The 21,516-nt window shown below is 54.1% G+C and overlaps 2 protein-coding genes across 5 annotated transcripts; both read left to right on the forward strand.

The window, feature by feature from the left end:
- The first annotated feature begins 40 nt into the window (after positions 1–40).
- HOXA10 (homeobox A10) lies at positions 41–9,359 on the forward strand. Of its 3 annotated transcripts, none has more exons than XM_031674304.2 (3): positions 41–365; positions 4,616–6,623; positions 7,808–9,359. In XM_031674304.2, the coding sequence occupies exons 2-3, from the start codon at positions 5,669–5,671 to the stop codon at positions 8,080–8,082; spliced, it is 1,230 nt and encodes a 409-aa protein (XP_031530164.1). In that variant the 5' UTR covers positions 41–365; positions 4,616–5,668; the 3' UTR covers positions 8,083–9,359. The 3 variants fall into 3 exon arrangements, with proteins under 3 accessions (XP_031530164.1, XP_031530165.1, XP_072820887.1); XM_031674305.2 differs by having other exon boundaries at positions 4,778–6,623; XM_072964786.1 differs by lacking the exon at positions 41–365 and having other exon boundaries at positions 405–6,623.
- A 1,538-nt stretch (positions 9,360–10,897) lies between these two features.
- HOXA9 (homeobox A9) lies at positions 10,898–17,520 on the forward strand. 2 transcript variants are annotated; one of them, XM_072964788.1, is made up of 3 exons: positions 10,898–14,788; positions 14,962–15,051; positions 16,122–17,520. In XM_072964788.1, exons 1-3 carry the CDS (start codon positions 14,230–14,232, stop codon positions 16,358–16,360), a joined length of 888 nt encoding a protein of 295 aa, XP_072820889.1. In that variant the 5' UTR covers positions 10,898–14,229; the 3' UTR covers positions 16,361–17,520. The 2 variants fall into 2 exon arrangements, with proteins under 2 accessions (XP_072820889.1, XP_006201896.1); XM_006201834.4 differs by having other exon boundaries at positions 14,336–15,051.
- Positions 17,521–21,516: the final 3,996 nt, after the last annotated feature.

Genomic DNA, 21,516 nt, shown 5'->3' on the forward strand with positions numbered 1-21,516 from the left:
GCACATTCTCTCCCTCTTGTCTCTGCCTTGAGCCTGCTCTCCCGTCTCCCGGCTCCGGGCTGGACTTCGGGCCCGGCCTAGGCGCTCAGCCGCCACGAGATGGCGCACTTCCGATCAATGTCAAAGCCGCCGGGGAGCCCGGAACCCCAGCGCGATTCCTGGCCTTTGTTCGCTTCTGATACTAAGAGCAGCACGTTACATTATTTCACTTGTCCCGCTCTCCTTCGTATCAAAAAAGGGGGGGCTCACCTTCAAGAAGTTGTTGGTGGTGTAATTTAAAGCAACGCGCTTTCTCTAGGCGTCGCAGGCGTCGCGGCGCGGAGAAGCCAGATGTCCCTTGGCAGTGAATTCGGAAATATGTCAAGGTAAGAGGCCACAAGTTTAGTAATTTCAATCTGGCTGGGGCAGGAGTGGGGCCGGTGTCTGAGGAAGGCTGGGGAAAGTGGCTGGGTTTGTGAGCTCGGGGGTGACGCTATAGGCCCTCAGCCCACCCCACCCCCCTTCTCCCATCGCTTCCTAATGTTGGAAAGCAGGGGGAGGCCTCAGTGGAAAAGTTGACGATTTTAACCCTCCGCGCCAGCAATTCACCTAAGGCAATCTTTAGATTTTGTAGAAATATTCAGAGTGGGATGAATCAGGGATGGACGGCGTCCAAGCAAAAGGGTCCCAGGCTTGTGGAGGGTCGGGGAAGGCGGTGGCGGGATTGGGGAAAACAGAAAGTTTCTACTCGGAAACAATGAGGTGGTCAGGAACCGTGGCCGCTGGGCGAGCTTATTCCCTGGGAGGTAGCTGGTTTCCTACTAGGTGATCTCTAGGTTTGCGCCACAGCCTGGAGGAAACCTTTGTTCCGAAAAAGGCCAAATCAGAAAGGTCGCATTAGATTTTTGAGGCTGCCAGAGAAGTCTGTGTTGCTTATTTGGAGTGTACCGCTATAAACCTGGCTGGAGTTTTGCAGCAATTTCTTAGATGTAAAAATGAGATCTTTTGCAAATATGCAAAAATTGTATTGGTAAATACCTATACATTTTCAAAATCTGGCCCTGAATCCCTCCATCAGTGTTGTCATAAAACAAGTTTAAAATAATGATATCACTTACATTTCTGAGGCCAGATTCAAATTCCCCCTCTTCTTATATTTAAATTTTTTGTTCCAATATGTTTTTATTCATTTCTTGAAATGGTTATTTTTCTTTTCAGAAATAAGCAGTGCAAGGGTGTGTGGGAAAGGGAATCTCAAAGTAGGTGCTGCCCGTGTGAGCATGTATGTATGCATGTAAATTTTGCCGATCATAGTCAGGAGTCTTTGTTGATCATGGTCTCCCAAATTCTGATAGAATAAAGCAAGAAGTGGCCACCCACACGGTGCTCTCTGCAGCCTGAACCTTCCCTAAAATCCCAAAGTTGTCTCTAGTTTCAAGGCCAGAGGCAGTTTATTATGGACAAAACTAAGGATATTGCAATTGAGGGGTGTATGTGTAAAGGTCCCAGCACTCCTGCCATCAGGAGAGAAGGGCCAGTTCAGTGGTTGGATTTAGAAAAATATTTAAAGCAGGTTGTTTAGGGACAGATTGCACCTGATGGATTCAAAGCAGATACATGAAATATTCCTGGAAATGTTCACATTGTTAAAGATGAACGGGGAAAGAATGTCATTGCTCACCCCTCCCCCAGATTTTAACTATGCAGTAAATTCATGAATCAGAGAAGTCCAGAATTTTTGTTAAAGCTGGATATGTGGAAATAGCATTTATTTTTCCTCTCTGGGGCCGCAGTTCAACAACACAGACGATCAGATAATTCTGATCACAAAAAGCATTGAGAGTGACATCCAGATACAAATTGTTTACTGGTTATCTCAATCTCAGTACCTAGTTTTTAAGATTTTTTTGGTAATAATAGTTTATTTCTCATGGCTTGCAAAGGCCTACTCAGGAGAAGGAATCCGCTATCTGGTGAACCGCATGGTAATCCTCGCCGGAGAGCTTATTTTACCAGCCTGGCATTTACTTGGGCTCCATAGCCATGTGGGAGGGGAGTGTTAGCAACCAGGTAGAAATGAGCAATATTTACTCCTAAATAAAATGTGGACTCTGGTGGCTGCACAGGCCTGGTTGAAGCAAACAGACACCAGAGAGTTTTAGGTTAAAGGCATACTGACCACCAGAGAGAAATTCAGCAGCTAGGAGAGAGGGCGAAAGAGAGAGAAAGAAGGCAAATGGGTGAGAGGGAGAGAGAGTGTCCAGAAGTCAACCCGTGCTGCAATTGAATTGCTCTTCTTAATCTCTCGGGGTGGGGAACCCCAAGAAAGCCAAGATGATCAATAAATGGACTATTCTATTGAGGAAGCTAACACTTTATTGTTACAGTCTGGGGGGTGTGGAGCCTTGGGGCTGTCAGGGATGCTGGGAGCTCCGAGGTGAAGACCGAGACCGACAAAGAAGGCAGCAGGCATTTTGGTTAAGTTTCTGCTGTGTGGCTATCTTCTCCATCTGAACCATCGGGGCAGACCCATCTGCATCCCAGGTCCCAGGTGCACCCACAGGCTCCTGATTCAATCTCGGCTCAGCATGGAGGTGGGGTGGCAGTCCTTGGGCCAGTGAGAGGCTCCCACTAGGGCTTACACATTTTTTTTTTCCAAACAAGAAACAGCACAAACCCAACAGGGTGGGGGGAGGGTGGAAGATGCTGGAGAAAAACATCCGGCTCTCCCCAAAGGAAGACCCAAGTGCCAATGCCATGGTTTGTGAGTCTGCAGCAGGCCTTCTGCCTCCTCTACTCCACAGCCAGGATGGCCCTCTTATAGCTAATGCCATATCAAACTGATTTTTGTAACCTTGGTTGGAGCGGGTGTGCTCTTGGATCCCATTCAGCCAACAAGCCCATTTGGCCACCCTAGAGAGCCTTAACGTGACTGGGACTGAGTTGCCTACAGCCGGATACCCACCTTGTCTTACCAAACTGACAGGGCTGCTGAATTCCCAGAGAGTCTTGGAACATTCTGGAGAGCCCAAGGAGAAGGCTTTGAAGGGTCTGTGAACTCCTTGGAAAGGATGGGTCAAATTGTGGGAATGCACAAATGTGCATTTTTCACAGGATTTGAGAACTTGGCCTAAGATTTTCCAAAGAGGCCTTAACTTCTGAAAAGATTAAGAAAGACAGATTTAGATCATTGTCTTTCACTTTAGTTTTTTAACCTCCACCATCTCCAGCGTTTTCTCCTGTGGTCACTAGCCTTTCCCAACCTGTGGCCCGGAGAGGTTGCTTTCTGCGCTTCATCTGGAAAGGCCTAAACCCTGGTCCACTGGCCTGCTGGGGCTCATTCTCCTCAAGGGACCCTCTCCTGTATTTGGGACCTACTTCCAACTGGGCAAAGCTCTCTTGAGAGGAGTGGACAGTGCTGAGGGGCAAAGCCCCCTTCTCAGGCAGTCCTCAGCTTTGTGGCATTTCTCAGTAGCATTGCTGAGCTCAACAGTCCCTGTCAGTTTCACTCTCCTGACAAGCTGGGTAAGGACCAAGCCCATTTGGAGAAGGGTCCTAGGCTTCAATGCTCTGAAGCTTTTGATACTCAAGTTAGTTGATCTCGTGGGCCTAGCCAGATTAGAATTTGCCTTGGCCTTGTGCGAGAGCAATAAGGAGACCGAAGGACAGTTCCAGATCCCTCCGCCCAGACACCTCACTTGATTCGGCTGCGCCGCTACTGCAGCCTCGAGATCCTGCCGGTTTGGAGACAACTGGCTCTCTCTTCCTCTCTCTCCTTTTCTACCCCCTCCCTCTTCTTTCCCTCTGTCCTTTCTTTCTTTTCCTTTCTCTCTTTCTCTCTCTCTCCCTCTTTTCTCCACCCCAGACGCCCAGTCCTCAAAGCCAGTCACCGCGGGGCGCAAAGGTAGAAGTGGCTGGAGCGCAGCGCAAGCGGTGGCGCGGCCTCCCGGGTGCTGCGCGCTGAGCCGCGGCTGCCGACGGCAACTGCTTGCTTGTATCTCCGAAGCCAGCGCCAGGGCTCTGCCGTCGCTCTCCCGTGCGCTCTCTCTCGGTCCTCTCAGGCTCAGCTTCCTCCTCCGACTGGGTTCATACTGGGAGGAACAAGGCCAAGTGCCAGGCAGATCACCCAGGACGCAAAGGTCTTTCCCCGCCGCACGCAGAGGCCTGAGCGGTCTGCTTCCTGGGATCCCGGCGTTCAGCAGCTCCAGTCAGGGCCTCTGCAGGGGCTGGTGCTGGCGGAGCGGGCAGGCCTGGGCATCCTGGAGAGCTGTATCCCGCAGGGGCAATGCAGCGACCTCTTGGGCTCCACTGGATCCGGCCGGAAAAGGTCGCATATCCTGAGGCCCACACTTGAGGGCTAGAGCTCTGGGCCAGCCATTTCCAATTGACTAAGAGCGTGGTCTCTACGGCCAGGGAAGAAGGAGGCCCCGGTGTCTACTGAGTAAAGGGCTTGGCCTCCGGACGCGCCTGTAACTGGGCCACGAGCCCAGGCAGGCCTCACAGGGAACGGATTTCCTCACCGCGGGCCTCGTTAAAATGCGAACACCGCAGGAGTGAGGGCTGCCCCAGCCGCGGGTTTGGTGGGGGGGGGGAGGAGATGGAGAGGCAGGAGTGGTGACACTGTTTCTTGTCATAGCCTCCAGTAGCATGCGAATGCCAAGTCTAAAAGGAGAGTTGGAGAATTGTGTGGCAGAGGTGTCCATTAGCCACTCCCCGCCTCCAGTTTCCCCCTTCAAGTCTTCCCCTCCGGGCAAGCCAAAGACCCTGAAGATCAATGTTTCTTTCACTTCCCGGAAAGGAAAGGCATATGAGCTTGGAGGCTGCCAGGGTGATGCTGCTTGGGGTGCCCGGACCTGACTCTCGCCTCAGAGTAAAGGTGAGGGAGCCTTTCAGCCAAAGTTGCCAGTTGCCTGGACCCCGTCTTATGCCAGCCCACCAAGGTTCACCAACAGAAACTGCAGAGAAGGCAAGCCAGGTGAGCGCCCCATAGGCGAAGATCCTAATTGTGTCAACCCATTGGCAAGGAGGAGTGTGTAGGAGGCTGAGAGGCCAGGACATTGCATTTTGGCGAAATTTCTGTGTGGGATGCAAGAAAGAAGTGGCAGTTGCCTGCTTTCAATCTACTCTGGATTTCATACACTCTGAGGATTTTGGTGACCTTAGGATCAGGTCTGCCACTTTGGGGAGACAGCTCCAGGTTCAGGGCTAAATGAGAAGAGTTTGAGGCCCTGACAGGCCCCCTTAGTGTTTAGAGTGCACCGAGTTCTGGTGGCTGATTACGAAATTAAAATGGGGAGCACCCAAGGCGGGCCGGGGTGCGCACCATAAACACCCCACTTGTTAACTGCTCGGGGCCCAGGGGCCTTTCAAACAGACCCCGAAGGAGGGCTCACTTCTGGGCATGGGCGGGGCGAGCCCAGGGGCCAGGCCCCACACCAGCCACGTTGGTGCAGCCCCCGAAGCTTCTGGCCTTTGGGCTGAGGTATCGGGTGTGCGTCTCACAGCCCATCAATACAGATTACATATTTATATCAATCGCGGGCTCGGAGGGCGCCCTCGGAGAGCGGCCCCGCGCCTACGAAACCAAACTGGGAGTGGTCGCTCGGAAACTCTGGCTCAGGATTGGCTGCGGGCGCCCGCCGCGGTGCGGGGGGATTGCTAATCGTATTCAGCATGTTTTGCACAAGAAATGTCAGCCAGAAAGGGCTATCTGCTCCCTTCGCCAAATTATCCCACAACAATGTCATGCTCGGAGAGCCCCGCCGCGAACTCTTTTTTGGTCGACTCGCTCATCAGCTCGGGCAGAGGCGAGGCTGGCGGTGGTGGCAACGGCGCGGGGGGCGGCGGCGGAGGCGGCAGCTACTACGCCCACGGCGGGGTCTACCTGCCATCGGCCGCCGACCTGCCCTACGGGCTGCAGAGCTGCGGGCTCTTCCCGGCTCTGGGAGGCAAGCGCAATGAGGCGACGTCTCCAGGCGGCGGTGGTGGCAGCGGGGGCTTGGGTCCCGGGGCGCACAGCTACGCTCCCGCGCCTATAGACCTGTGGCTGGACGCGCCCCGGTCCTGCCGGATGGAGCCGCCCGAGGGGCCGCCGCCGCCGCCCCAGCAGCAGCCGCCGCCCCCGCCGCAACCACCCCAGCCCCCGCCGCAGGCCACCTCGTGTTCTTTCGCGCAGAACATCAAAGAGGAGAGCTCCTACTGCCTCTACGACTCGGCTGACAAATGCCCCAAAGGCTCCTCCGCCGCTGCCGAGCTGGCCCCCTTCCCGCGGGGCCCGCCGTCCGACGGCTGCGCCCTGGGCACCTCCAGTGGGGTGCCAGTGCCCGGCTACTTCCGCCTCTCCCAGGCCTATGGCACCAACAAGGGCTACGGCGGCGGCGCTCAGCAGCTTGGCGCCGGCCCGTTCCCCGCTCAGCCCCCGGGGCGCAGCTTCGATCCGCCATCCGCTCTCGCCTCCGGTTCGGCGGATGCAGCCCGGAAGGAGCGAGCCCTCGACTCGCCGCCGCCCCCTACGCTGGCTTGTGGTGGCGGTGGCGGGGGCTCGCAGGGCGACGAGGAGGCGCACGCTTCGTCCTCCGCCGCGGAGGAGCTCTCCCCGGCCCCTTCAGAGAGCAGCAAAGCCTCGCCCGAGAAGGACTCCCTAGGTAAGCAGGGCTCGCTGAAGGGCCGAAGTCAGGCGGGCAGATAGGCCGACCCAGAGAAGGGAAGGAGCAGAGAGCCAGGAGTTCGCACAGCAGCCGGCTGGCCTTGGCCCGAGCTGCAGTCAGGCTGACCTTGTGAACTTGCTTTTTAATATTTGGGCGTGGGGACGCAGTAAAAATTCATGTCCGGCTTAGCGCCCCACACAGCAAGACGTCCTCTGCGCTCCCCTCAGCTCACCCCATCTGGGGGCGAGGACACCGGCGAGCAGCCCCCTTCTTGTGCATACCCTTCTCTGTGCCCCAGAGCACCCTAAGCGGTGGTCTGGGCCCAGCCTGCGAGGCTCGGCCCACGCGAGGGGAGGGGGAGGGAGGGAAAGTAGCTCACCCGCAGATAGCGCGGATGTTTGTAAGACATCCAAAATAAGCAGCCGCCAGCACCAATAAATAAGCCCATTAACCGGCGAAGTTCGAGTTTACGATCCCCCTTGCTTTTTTCAAAGTTGCTGGAGGGGCGGGAATCCTCGTTGTGGGGAGAAGAAAAGACAAACCCGGCCCGGACGCCGGGCCCCTGATCTGAGTGTCAGAGAGGGGCCATTTCGCTTCCTCTGGAACTCGGAATCGCCCAGACCGCACGTCCCTGGCTCCTGGAGAGACGTGAGAGACGGTTCTTGACTCTAATCAGTTTTTTGTGCCTTTCCTATGTCCCAACTATGCCGTTCTCCCTCTTCTTATCAGGCCTTGGGCAACCATGGGGCTGGAGCGAGACAGGGCCACGTTGCCCGTCCCCCTTCCAAGTAAGCACCCTGCGCCCCCCAGCCTGGGGGCTGTAGGAAATGCTTGTCTACCTTGGGGCGAGAAGCAAAGAAAGGCGTTAAGTTCAAGATATACAGGCTGCCCTCCCAGGCTGTCCATTGCAAGTGCCTGGCAGCTTTGTGCTAAAACAGGTGTTTGGGGGAAAAAGTGGGGGGAAATGTAAATTGTAAGAGTAGGTGTAGATTGAAGGCCTACTCGATTTCACACATGACTTTTGGAGAAACTGTTCTCCCTGGGCAAGCTAAACCAGGGCATAACTCTATCCGTGTCACTTAGGGCATCCCTCTTATAGTGGAGACTACCTGAATTTACCCCTGCGTGCAGCCTGCGTGGCCTCGATTTAACCTTTCCCTCTTTATTCTTTTAAATGCCAGGTAATTCCAAATGCGAAAACGCAGCCAACTGGCTCACTGCAAAGAGCGGCCGGAAGAAGCGCTGCCCCTACACCAAGCACCAGACGCTGGAGCTGGAGAAGGAGTTTCTGTTCAACATGTACCTTACTCGAGAGCGGCGCCTAGAGATCAGTCGCAGCGTCCACCTCACGGACAGACAAGTTAAAATCTGGTTTCAGAACCGCAGGATGAAACTGAAGAAAATGAACCGAGAAAACCGTATCCGGGAGCTCACAGCCAACTTTAATTTTTCCTGATGAAGCTCCAGGCAACGTGGGTTTTTTTCCCCCCCGCTTCCAGAGAGCTGTTCTCCTCCCTCTATCTTCGGCCTCTGCCCAGGAACTCGCACCTGTGCTGGAGACCCATTCCTTCCTCCCACACTCACCATCTCGCTGGCCATTACATCTGTGCAGGGCTGGTTTGTTCTGACTTTTTGTTTCTTTGTTTGCTTGGTGCTGGTTTATTTGTTGTTTTCTGGGGGAAAAGCCATATTGCGCTAAAATTCTATATAGAGAGAGATTGTCCTAGGTGTCAAGCGGTGACTAAGATGGTTTGCTGTCTCGGGGTTCCACTACTGGAAATGGCCCCTGTCCTTCTGGTGGAGCTGGTTTCCTGTAGGGCTGGCAAACCTAGCCAGAAGGCGGAGGTCCCATTGTAGGCAGCTGAGGTGTCTGGCCTGAGGTCAATGATGCAAGGAGCCGCCACCGGGCTCGCCTGCCTGGAGTGCTGGGCTGTGTTTAATCAGGGGATACAGGCCCCTGGGTTTCTTTTTTCTTTCTTCCTTTCTTCCCTGGCAAAGAAAAGGGATTGTAGGCATGGACACGCAGGTTGGCAAAAGGGCTTGACTTTGGCTGATGGGAAAATGGGGAAAGTCAGAAAGATTAATTTTTCCTTCCTCTGTAAGATACCCCAGCTTTAAGAGGAGAAAAGAATGACCAGGAGAAGGAAACTTCTCTTCCAGTTTGTGTAAGGTTTTGCATTGCAGGACTAAATTATTTCACTTACCTCTGAATTTCCATGTCCTTCTGTCTGTAGATAAATAATTGAATGTAGTTTTGTTATACATACAGATTTAATGGATTTTTGTCATTAAATAATTGTTACCATTGGTAACACATGACAAGCACACCCCAATTCTCCCTATCTTGTGGAGGTCCCCCCCACTTTTTCCTTTTCTTCCCCCCCCCCCAGATTCATGGCAGCCGAGGAGGGCTGGGGCAAGCCGAATAGACTAGAGAAGGGAGACATTGTTTGGGTTTCCTTTATACTGTGAAGTTACATGCATAAAAGGGTCAAACCTGTAGGTGCAGAAAAAGAAAAAACTATAAAATACAAATCTGTATAAATGTCTATTATTATGAAAAATTGCCAATCTTGTTTTATGCAAATGCATTCTATCGTTATTATAAATGTTAGTTCTAGCCCTATTTACTTCTAATCTTAAATGAGAATAAATTAATATTGTAATGCTGCTGTGCGTGGAAAAAAAGACGATGTTTATGTTCTTATAGAAGAATAAAAGCTGTGGAATGAAGCTTTTTTAATTTTACCTCTTTTTTTGACTTCTTATCTTCACCTTCCACTTTATCCCGTCTACCACTTTTACAACAGGAGGACTAGCCCGCTCCCCCTGCAATTACTTTAGGCATCTATTTAAATATTACCTAGACGGTCGTAATTTGTCTGGGCCCTATAGCCCTGGTGCCGTAAGGTTTGTCGGCTTTTGTTCAGTTTTATGACTTGCTAGTATATCTGGATTGTGGCTGTCTTGGACCAGTGGTTTCAGTTGAGAGGGGAGCTGCATAGACAGAGGAAGCCAAACAGGATTTCTTTCGGGAGCCCCAGGGAGGTTCGCAGAGGCCGGTTATTTCGTGGGTCTCTTGGTCCTAGATGACACCCAACCTAGGATTCGGTGGAGCAGGCTGGGCCCACAGCGCGTCAGTAGCATCCGTGGCAGCGGTTAGGCAGACCGCGGCGGGGCTGCAAGGGTGCCCCCTCCCCCAGCACGGCCTCCCCCACCTGGTCGCCCTCGGCGGGGCCACGCGTTTCCTGCTCGCGGGAGGTGGGAGGGGGGCACGACAGGGGGGAGGGGGCGCGGGAGCGCGCACCCCGGCTGGCTGGCTGGCGGGGAGGGAGCGAGGGGGAGAGCGAACAGCGGGGAGCGAGCGCGGGAGGCCGAGACCAGACAGGGAGCCGGGCTCCTTGCTATCCCTGGCGCTTTCGAATCGCCCAGGACTGCCGCCGCTCGGCGCCCCGCCGGCTCGCGGAGCTGCGAGATTTGGGAAACCAGCAGGCACACTGCTCTTTCTCTCCTCTCTTCTCGCTTTCTCCTCTTCCTTCCATTTTCCTCTTTTTCCTTTACCTTCCTTCCCTCCCTCTCCCAGGTTTACCTTACCAGGGCTTCTCCCCCTGCGATGCCTTAGCGGCATCCCGGGGCAAGCAATGGCAGCGGCGGGCGCAGGTTGGCGAGGGGCCGGGTCGGGCGCGATCGCAGGGTTCTCCGTGGGCCGCGGCGGCGGCAGTGGCGGCGGCGGCTGCGGTGGCGGCGGCGGGCGAGGCAGCTCCGCGCGGGCAGCACCAGAACTGGTCGGTGATTTAGGTAGTTTCCTGTTGTTGGGATCCACCTTTCTCTCGACAGCACGACACTGCCTTCATTACTTCAGTTGAAATCGTCTCCAGGTATCTGTACGCGCGGGGGCCGGGCCGGGCGGGGCATCCAGGCCCTGGCCATGCCAGGCCTGCGGTGGCAACCTCGGCTTTTCCAGCGAAGGAGCCTCGACCCTGCCTCTTTCTCAGCGCTCTGCCAGGCTGCTGGCCTCACCGCCACCCCCACCTGGCCTGGAGCAGGTACGGTCAGGTTAGCTGCTTCTTCGAGGACGCCAGGGGCGTGGTAGGAATTCTGCGCCCCGGGCCATTCAAGGTCAGGGGCGCACGCTTCCATCCTGGGCCTCTCCCGCTCCAGGCATGCTCCTGGCCAGGGCCTCCGTCATACTCCTGCAAGGCTGGGACACCTCCAGCCCCAATCCATGGTACTGGATCAGGAAAGATCCCTTTGACAGTAAGAGGCTTAGGCCAAATTAGGAGGGACCGGGCTGACAGGGGCTGAGATCCTGGCCTTGTCACTTACCCTTCTCTCTGTAAGCCGCCCTCTAATCTAGTTACCTTTGACTCTTTTCTTCCTTCTTTCCTTCACACATTTCTTTTTTCTTTCTTCTTCTCTTCCCTTTATTTTTCTTTCATTTTCTTTCTACCTCCACTCCCTCGCCTCCCCAACTATTCTCTTTGGGAGGGACCCAGGAAAGACCCTGAGCTTTCTTGGGGAGAGCCTGGGAGTGGGGTATTATTTTTCTAAGCGTCTTCAAGTAGAGGTCGGACTCTGCTGAGGAAGGGCTCGAGGGGCGCGGCTGTCCACGGCTGTGGATCTGGGCCTGGTGTGCCGCGGCGCAGACAAGGCCTCGGTTACGATCACGACCGGATGGCGGCGGCCTAGCGTTCCTACTCCGCGGGTCCGCAACGGCAGCCTAGGAGATCTGATTAGGGGGCATTCGCTGCGTTTTTGTGTGCCCACTCTGAGTGCAAAGAGGCTTTCGCCAGCCTCACTGGGGATCTGAGGCTGGGACGTGGGCTGTGACCCAGCCGGGCTCAGTGGAGCCTAGAGAGGCAGGGAACTCTGCTGGGAAGCTTCCTCAGCTCTCTCCGCCTGCCGGTGCAGGCTCCAGCTTTAACCGCGATAAGGGAGCCCCGCTAAGGCAAAGATTGGCTGCTTGCTTGCCAGTATTCTATCAGGTTCAGAGTATGTTAGATATGGTATCCTTGTGGGGACCAATGCTGGAGAAGGGAACCCTTGCACTGCCAGTCTGTTTCAAACAACAGGGGAAAGGAATCCTAAATTCCAGAACTGTTGGAATACAAACTTGAGTCCATGTTTCAAGTTGTAGAACACTGGTTCGAAGCCAGTGAGACCATTCTTACTACTGGGAACTGAAAACAACTTCCATTCTCTCTATCCCCCAACACACGCCTGGTCCTTCAAGCTCAAGCCTACGAAGCAGTGCTTCCTTTCCTAGCTCCAGCAGCCCAGGAACTGTTTTCACTGCTCAGCCTACCTTCCTGTTATCTGAAAGGCCATGCACAGCATTCCCCTCAATTTCTCTCTGCCATTTTCAGGACCTGAGTATTGGATTTGTTTTGGAGATCAAGATTTTTGAACTCTCAGGCTAGAAGAGGAGGTTTGTAATTACACCCATTTATTATTTCTTTATGCACACACAATCCCTTTCACTTCTAAAATAAAACCAGACACAAAAGCCTGAATATTCTCCCCCCAAACTTGTGGGTTGAGTAGGGATAATATTTGGTTTTGTAATTTCCCCCTATTCTAGAGACCATTAAGGACTTTTTAATACTCAACGCCTGTCAATTATTTAGTATCAGTTCTATTTGGGAGGCTAAGGCTATTTAAAGAAAGTCTTTTTATTTTTAAAAATACGAATTGGTGTCTTCTCTAATTACAAAAAGTGGAAAAGACAACCAAGCATGTCCAGCCTGTTTGCAGACAATTTAAAATTAGGGGCGAAGGTTTCTTCCAGGGTTAATTTTTCTTAATGAAAATCTAAACCCCGCAAACTACTAGGTATTTGGGACACTTTGAGGTAGGCAGCAGTGGGAATAGGCGAAAGAATTTACAAGGAAAGGAAAATATTAGGAAGGAGGAGGATGAGGCGGCCAGGACCGGCCACGTCGGAGTTCATTGTGTCCTCCACTTCCCTCTTCCGGCGCGGGCAGAGAAAGGGGCACCCGGTTGGGCTCCGCGAGGCTACGCAGCCTCATTCTCGGGGAGAACCTGGCATTTGAGGGTCCCTGCCTGGGACAGGGATGTATCAGGGTTTGGGGGTGATTACTGGAACTGTTGGGGAGGATGAAGGCAGAAAAGAAGATGGAAGCGACCGAGGCCGCGGGCCTGCTCTCGCCGACAGGGAAGTGGGCTAATGAGAAACACACTCTTGCAGGCAGAGTATTCACACGTGAATTTAATTACCCCGTTTTTTTTTTAGCAGTCGCCTCTTTTTGTTCAGGTTTGGGGTAGGTTTTTCCCTCTGCAATTAACAGACAAGCCAAGGCCTTTTAATTTACTCCTAGAAAGACTCGAAGGGATGAGAAATACCCTCCTCAATTTGGCCAAGCTAAGGAATGGGAGTTAAAGTCAATGGCCCATACCCCTCCCCGTTTTAATTTCTAGCCCTGGACTTGAGCTGCGGGCCATCTTGCTTTGGGCCTTGTAACTCTGCTGAGCCGCTGACCGGGTAGGTAACAGAGGCGGGCCCGGGATAGCGGCCAGGAAGGAAGGAGCCCTGAAAGACTTATACAGGGCCAGCCGCTTGGTCTCTTAGGCTGGGGTGCCTCTTCTCAAGCGGAACTCGCCTTCCATTGATGCTGCCTGTTTCCCCCACCTCGCCCCCGCACCTCAGGTTCAGGGAGTGCGCTGAGGTTTGCACAGCTCGGCGTTAGGGCCTTCGAAGTCGGAGCACAGGGCTGGGGAGCCTGCTGCGTCCGCCAGGGAACAGTGAATCCGGGCTGGCTACGAGCAGGGCGCGCTGGGCGCCCGTGTGCGCGGGGTTGGGACCAAACGTGCGGCACAACCCAGCCCTCAAACCCATCGCCTCAGGGAAGGCTGGCCATTCCCTTCCTGACCCCTTCTTGGTGGGGCCCTCGCTGGGGGCTCAGCGGCGAATCTGGGGGCTGCCGGGGCTCCCTGTGCACCAATCAGGCAGATGCCAGGAGACCATAGTAGGTTGTGCCATCTCGGTGGTCTGTCGCTGCAAAGCGCGCTCCGTTAGAGGCTATGGTGGCTCAGTTTGGAACGGATACTGCGTTGAATTTGACTTTTCTCAGCTGGCTCGGGGTAAACTCGCGTCTCCTGGGACCGCAAGGATTATTTACAGGGAGCTCGCCAACCAAACACAACAGTCTAATTTAACCTTTCCAAGTTCTCATAAATTTTTACAGCTGGGAGTCACGATGAGGCAAACGAATCTGTTGGCCGTTCCCAACTTCCCACCAGCCTGTGTGGCTTCTGAAACAATAACTCCTTATGAAATATCATAAATATAGATTTAAATACAGTAGAGCGAGAATGCGATTTGGCTGCTTTTTTATAGCTTCAATTATTGTCTAATTTTATGTGAGGGGCTCCGCTGGCCGCACTCGCACGCGGGACCCGAGCCTTGCTGATGGCGTGATTAATTGTGATATAAAATAGTCCGCTAAAGAAGTGTGTGTCTGGTGCTGGCGGTGGGAGGGGAGGGAGTACAGAGGCAAGGCCAGATTTGATCTTTTAATCTTCGTTGGCCACAATTAAAACAAACCCGATCGTAGAGCGCCGCGATCCCTTTGCATAAAAACATATGGCTTTTGCTATAAAAATTATGACTGCAAAACACCGGGCCATTAATAGCGTGCGGAGTGATTTACGCGTTATTGTTCTGCTGAGCAGGCACGTGACGCGCGCGGCCAATGGGGGCGCGGGCGCCGGCAACTTATTAGGTGACTGTACTTCCCCCCCTGGTGCCACCAAGTTGTTACATGAAATCTGCAGTTTCATAATTTCCGCGGGTAGGGCCGGGCCGGCCGGACGCGGGGCACGGCGATGGCCACCACCGGGGCCCTTGGCAACTACTACGTGGACTCATTCCTTCTGGGCACCGACGCCGCAGATGAGCTGGGCGCCGGCCGCTACCCGCCGGGAGCCCTGGGTCAGCACCCCCGGCAGGCCACGGGGCTGGCGGAGCACCCCGACTTCAGCCCGTGCAGCTTCCAGTCCAAGACAGCGGTGTTCGGCGCCTCGTGGAACCCAGTGCACGCGGCGGGCGCCAATGCGGTGCCCGCGGCGGTGTATCACCACCATCACCACCACCCCTACGTGCACCCCCAGGCGCCTGTGGCGGCGGCGGCGCCGGACGGCAGGTACATGCGCTCCTGGCTGGAGCCCACGCCCGGTGCGCTCTCCTTCGCGGGCTTGCCCTCCAGCCGGCCTTATGGCATTAAACCTGAACCGCTGTCGGCCAGAAGGGGTGACTGTCCCACGCTTGACACTCACACTTTGTCCCTGACTGACTATGCTTGTGGTTCTCCTCCAGTTGATAGAGAAAAACAGCCCAGCGAAGGCGCCTTCTCCGAAAACAATGCTGAGAATGAGAGCAGCGGAGACAAGCCCCCCATCGATCCCAGTAAGTGTCTCCTCCCTCCAGACCAGCCACCACCTCCACGCCGGCCGCCTGGATCTGCCGGCCCGCCAGCTTTCCCTGGAGCCTGCCTTCGCCCGCCCTGGGAGCCTCCTGAGCAGAGGCCGGGAGCCAGAAGTTGCTGTTTGGGAGGCCTCGGATGGGGCTCCAAGTCCAGAAAGCTGTGACAAGCGGGCCTGCAGGGCACCGGGGGAGGGGAGGCGGCAGCTGCCGAGAGAGGGGGCGGGGCAGGCGCTGCGGGACGAGCCAAGACCCGCTGCCCCTCTCCTTGGCTGTCCCTGACCAAGACAGAGATACTTTGGGCAGTTCTTAGAAAGCAGGACGGCAGAGAAAGTCTTTTGTGCGGCTAGATTGTCCGGGAGTGGCGGCAACAACTGCAGCCTGACCCGGGACGCTGGGGAAGACGGCCGAGTCCCTTCACTTCTTGCCTTCAGCCAGTGGCGGCGTAAATCCTGCCCAAGATGTGGCTGCAGGCGACTGGGACACGAAGGTCCCCATGCCAGATTATTCAAATAAACTGGAGAAGTGAGCAAGGGCCTTGGTGTGCGTAGGGGCGCCAGGCCGGCCTGCCCAGCCCCGCGGCCTTCCATGGAGGTCAAAATAAGGAGTGGGGAGAGTAGAAGGAAAGGTGGGAAAAGGACGACACAGAGAGTCAGTGAGAGGGAGAAAAGAATATTAATCTCGATAAGGAACGCAGGGCAGCGTGGTTTCCCTCTGTGTGGCAAGAAAGAGACCTGTTTTCAAATTTCACTCCTAACACAATGTGCAGAGAGTGGGAGGAAGGAGAGGAGGGGACAGGAGGACAGAGGAGGAGAAAGGAGAGCCTCGGAGGGGAGGGGGGAGCCGAGGTTTTACTGCGTGCAATTGTAAGTGACCGATCCAGCGTCTGTCTGCCAGGGTTCCATTGTGTCCCAGGCTCAACTGCCTTCCCTAACCAATTCAGCAGCGTCCTGCACTTTGGCTGAAGACTCCAGGAGTTTCCCTAGCCCCCAGCAGAGGGGGGTGGGTAGGCTTCTTCTCCTTCTAAATCCCCCATCTGTCTCCCCCACCCATAGGTAACCCGGCTGCCAACTGGCTCCACGCTCGCTCCACGCGGAAGAAGCGCTGCCCCTATACAAAACACCAAACGCTGGAACTGGAGAAGGAATTTCTGTTCAACATGTACCTCACCAGGGACCGCAGGTATGAGGTGGCCCGACTGCTCAATCTCACCGAGAGACAGGTCAAGATCTGGTTCCAGAACCGCAGGATGAAAATGAAGAAAATCAACAAAGACCGAGCAAAAGACGAGTGATGCAACTCGAGTTCATTTAGAAAAGAGAGAGCGAGCTAGAGAGAAAGAGAAAGAACTGCCCGTCCCCTTCTCCTACCCCTACCCCACCCCAGCCTCCACCACCCTGCACAAAGCGGCTTTAAACTCCAGGCCTCATCTCCCCCTGGCAGACCCTGCTCAGGCTGGTTCCTTGGCCTGCCGCTTTGATGGAGGAGGTATTGTAAGCTTTCCATTTTCTATAAGACAGAAAAAAGGCGGGCGGGGGGTGGGGTGGGGTGGCATTAGCGCTGATGGCTGTGTGTGCTAGCTTGTATATATTTTTAAAAATCTACCTGTTCCCGACTTAACACAAACAAAAAAAAACTACCTTTTTATAATGCACAACTGTTGACGGCGGGCTGTATAGTTTTTAGTCTGTGTAGTTAATTTAATTTGCTCTTTGTGCAGCAGAGCAATCTGCCCAAATACTTGAACACTGTGTTTTATTGTGGTAATTATGTTTTGTGACTCAAACTTCTGTGATGGGTGATGCACCCGTTGTGATTGTGAAAGCTAGAATTCGATTTGAACTCAGGTTGTTGGGGGGGGGGGAGTTGCATAGAGTATAGCTCTGTAGTGGAATATGTCTTCTGTATGACTAGGCTGTTAATCTTTGATTGTAAACTAGCTGTAAGGAATTCCTAGCGAAATAAAATTTTTTTAAAAAGAAAAGAAAGTGTTCTCCAGAATGCGTAAATTCATGGTTTTCTTCTCTTTTGAAATGCGGACATTTTAGTGTCTACATGCTCCATAGACCCGTCTTGTTCATTGTATATATATATAACCCACATATTAAAGAAAAAGTAATCAAACAAGCTTGAATATTGTTTTTGCACCAAACAGTGAGGAAATTTGGAGCTATACGTATGTGCAGAAGGTTACTACCTATGGTTTACATTTAATTTTAATCGGGGAAAAAATGAATGCTTATTGTAATGGAATTAATTTTATTGATAATAAATTATACACTATAAAACTGCCATTGGGCTACTGTAGATTTGTATTCTTGATGAATCTGGGGTTTCCATCGGGCTGAACATACACTGTATATTTTGCAATAGTTACCTCAAGGCCTACTGACCAAATGGTTGTGTTGAGATATTTAACTTTTTGCCAAATAAAATATATTGATTCTTTTCTAATTTTTGCCGGTCAGTTCTTTGCACCCTCTTCTCCGGGGCTGGGGAGCCTGGGTAGAGTCTCTGGGCGGGGGCCGGACTGGGCTGGAGGAGGACAGAACCTTAGTTTTGTCTTGGGTGGGCCTTTGGGAGGTGGAACCTGCCACATCCAGGCCTCAGTTCTGCCTACCAGGCCTGCTGCCTGGCTGTGCAGACAGCGGAGGAAGGCTGGGCAAGAAGCAGTGGCGAGGCCCGGCTCCCCGCTTTGTGTCCATTTGCGGGACGGCGGGGAGGCCTCTGAGAAACAGGGCTGGGGTGTCGTATATGGCTGGCCAGTAGCTGGGAAAGGCCACTTTTTCATCTTGGCGCCCCAAGAAATTTCTCAAACCCTAGTCCACGGAGATCCCGGGGGGCCTTTTACCCTGGCGAGGGATGGGGAGCAGGAGAGGGGAGGATGGCAGGACGGAGACTGAGGGCCTGCCTCCTAAAGAGTCTGCCAGGAAGGAAAGAGGAGTCTGGCCGTTCCAGTGTGGTCTCAGCAGACAATCCGGGGCTCTCAGGGGACTGAAGGCCTGCGTCCCGCGCGTTCCCCGCGTCCTGCCAGGCCGGCCCTGGGGATGCTGGGTCCTGTCCCGCGCACCCCTCCCAAGCACAAGTCCTGACCGAGGCAGAGCCCAGGCAACCGACCAGCCCAAAGCGCCATAAAAGAAAATGAGGGCTGTTACCGTTTATGGGGTGTAAAGGGCTGCGGGGGGAACCGCCACAACTTCGGAGGCCCCAGCGTCTTCTAGATGTGGCGAAGGGTTCAGTCTCATCTCCTCCCTTTTCTCGCCCTCCCCTCTGACCCCCCACGATTTCTGCAAACTGTAAAGTTATCTGTGGGTGTAAACGGGGAACCGAGGCTCCAGGGGATGGGGCGTCCCCTCACTCCCACCCCCACCCTGCCGCCAGGTTGCGATGCCCTCTGTTGTTGCAGACAGAAGGAACTTCAAAGAATGGGCAGTAAGGGTGTGCCATAAAGGCCGGGTCTGCGAACTGTCTGGAATTCGGCCCTTAATTAGTTTACAACTGTCCAGCCCCAATTAAGATTTTCCACCAAAGCCCTTTCATTTGTTTGCTCTGTCTGCCGCCGATAAAGCGGCTGCGGAAACAGCTCTCTTTTATAGGCACTGCCCTCTTGGCAGCAGAGATTCCGGGCTCCATGTAGACCCCCCGGGGATGGGCCCTTGCCCAGCTTTGGGAGTGGGACACCCGGCCCTAGGCGGCAGCTGACTAAGTTCGGACCGGGTTGCTGGACTGCAGTGTCAATATATGGCCAGCAGATGGCAGTATGGCTCCACGCAAAAGGCGCCCGCGCCGCCATCTCCCGCCGCGGCGACCCTGGGAAGTTCCTAAGATGTCGACTTGACGCCAGCTTTTCTGGAATGGGAGCTCCAGATTTGAGTGAACAGCGGTTGTGTATTTTCGGCGTAGCTCACACCGGGCCAGAAGCCTCTCTGGGAAACAAAAAAACGAGCGGCGGTGCCTCGCTTGTCTTGCACCGGTCCCGCCCCGGTCTCTGCCATCCCAAGGGCCTAGCGCTGCGGGGCTACAGCTGTCGGGCGGCTGCGGGCAGTAGCTGCACGCGCGGGGACGGATCTAGGGCCACCGTCCCCAGCCTGGGACGGGCCTCGGGGCGGCGCGACGGTCGGAGAACGCGGCTGACCGGCAGACAGACACAAGGACAAAGGCCTACAGTCTCTGGACCTGGTGACCCCCACCCAGGGGATGTGCAGAGGGCATATACGGTGGCCAAGGGTCCTGTAGCGTCTCGGGAGGCCCCCGAAGGCTGTGCCCCGGTACAGGGTCGGAAGAGCCAGCACCCGCAGGCGAGCTAAGACCCCAGGACTCAGCCGCTTTTAAAACGTCACAATAAAATTAGGGGGCTGAAAGTTTGGCGCAAAGGCATTCTTGGTAACTGTCTAGTGTGGGTATGGCAGGATGGGGATTCCGGGGGACAGACTGGGAAATGCTTTGGTTATTCTAAAATAAATGTGATATTTGAAATAATTACATTACCATCCCAGCTCCAGGATAGGCGCTCATGTGGTGAAAGCCGCCTTTGCTTTCTCTCCTCGCCGAACTACCTCGGTAGTGGAGGCACTGCGGCAACTCTGGCATCCTCTGCTCAGGAGGAGAGGAGGACAAGGGAAGGGACTTCAATCCAGGCCCAGCCTATCCCCGGCCCTGGGCTGGAGAACATGCCTCAGAGCCTTCCAGGAGGCGGCCTGGAGCAAGGGTGCAAGGATCAGATCCTGGTGCAGGGTTTCAGAGGGTAAACGCAAAGGCAAACAGGGAACCCTTCGAAGCACCCCGGAGCCCTGTGAACACGCCACGCGGTGCATTTATTTGGGTTGTAATAATCTCCGCCAAGCCCACAAAATGTTTACAACCTGCATCTCCGCGCTGTACACACCGTAAAACTGGGGACTGGAAATTTGGCTGACGTGTCTCCTGACTCAGTATCCTCCCCCTCCCCTGCCCTTTTCTGTTTATATACACACCTTGATATTACAGACACATGATTTCATTGTATTTACTTATATAATACACAAAATTCCACAGCATCTGATTGAAAGGGTTTTATAACCTCCTCCAAGAGGCGCCCCTGGCTGTGTATCCAAGCCGCAGATACGAAGCCCGATTTATGTAACTACAAATAAATGGCGAAGAAGCAAATCAGTGGCGACCGCTTCTCTTCAGCGATCGCCGAGGCCCCACATAAGGTGCAGGCCAGTCGGGAGCTCAGAGGCCTCATGAACTGCCAGGCGGCGCCTCTCTTGCCCTTGGCCGGTGGGTGGCTGGGAGGCAGCTCTCCCGCTCGGCTGCCAGGGAACGGCTTCCCTGTAAACAGCGCAGACAAGACCTCGCGCCAGCCGGAGCTCCTTTGCCTTCGTCAGGGAAGAATCTGTCCCCGCGACGCGACGGAAGACTGCTCACTGGAGGACAGACGCGCAGCCGGCTCAAGGGTTGCGGATTGGAAACGTTTAGAGAAGCAAATCGCCAGCCGCCCAACTCCAAGCAAGCTCCATGCGCTGCCGCAGAATTTGGTTTATCTTCTCAGCCGGATTTAAATATTGAGGACTATTTGGTAACATGAAGCAAGAGAAACACATTGTGCTTGGTAGGTAGGAGTCCAGCTCCAGGAGAGCACGGGGGAAATGTCTTTAAAGACAGCTCGGCTAATTAGAACCCCGCCTTCACGTGGCTGCTCCAGGCCTAGAGTCAACGAGTATTTCTGTGACTATTATCACATCTAGCCCAGTGCATTTATGTCTTTTCAGCCAAATAAGTAGAAAACCAGTGGCTCGAGAACATGCAATTAAAGAGGCCATATTGAAAACTTGATTTTTTCTGGCCTTTTCGTTTTAAAACCTTGCTGCATAAGGCAGGATGGGAGAGAAAAGCCCAGAAACGAAAGGGAGGTTTCAGCAGCCTCAGAACTTGGCCCAGTTGGCTGACTTGGACCCAAAAAGGCCGAGCACTATCTGGATCCTCTTTGGCCTAGGTGGAGGAGTCGTGCATCCTGCCAGGACAGCTTGGACCCGTGCCGGACAAAACCTGGGCAGGGATGAGCCTATGGCACCGATTCCCGGATCTTTTGGCTGGAATTGGGTTCTCTCCTGCACTCCCAGAAATCGCTCCCCACTCAGTCTGTTTTGTCGCCCCATTAGGGCAGGTTCCACTTTAAACGCCATCGCTGTCGGCTGCTCCAGCCGCAGGAGTCTAGACAGCCGGCGGCGGCGGCGGATCCAGTCTTTTTCTTTGCATTTTACTCTGTGTCACCAGAGGAACAATTTATTGGTCTAAAGCTGTCTAATTCCACCTCTTTGATCTCCTAGCCTTCTTCTTGTTTGTTTGGTCTTCCTTTAACTTTCTTAGGTTTTTATTCCCTGCAGGGAACTAATGCTATTTGGAATATCTGAATTTTTCTTCCTTTCCAGTTTTACCCCCTCCATTCTCCAACGGAGACACACTATC

The sequence above is a fragment of the Vicugna pacos genome, chromosome 7 (assembly GCF_048564905.1).
Source record: "Vicugna pacos chromosome 7, VicPac4, whole genome shotgun sequence".
Classification (NCBI taxonomy): Eukaryota; Metazoa; Chordata; class Mammalia; order Artiodactyla; family Camelidae; genus Vicugna; species Vicugna pacos.

Bases quoted from the DNA above. Each gene is read 5' to 3' on its own strand.
- HOXA9 (XM_072964788.1), top strand. From the start codon at position 14,230: ATGGCTTTTGCTATAAAAATTATGACTGCAAAACACCGGGCCATTAAT. The intron at 14,789-14,961 runs GTACATGCGCTC...GTTCTCCTCCAG, and splicing joins GCGGCGGCGCCGGACGGCAG to TTGATAGAGAAAAACAGCCC. The intron at 15,052-16,121 runs GTAAGTGTCTCC...CCCCACCCATAG, and splicing joins CAAGCCCCCCATCGATCCCA to GTAACCCGGCTGCCAACTGG.
- HOXA10 (XM_031674304.2), top strand. From the start codon at position 5,669: ATGTCAGCCAGAAAGGGCTATCTGCTCCCTTCGCCAAATTATCCCACA. The intron at 6,624-7,807 runs GTAAGCAGGGCT...TTTAAATGCCAG, and splicing joins GCCCGAGAAGGACTCCCTAG to GTAATTCCAAATGCGAAAAC.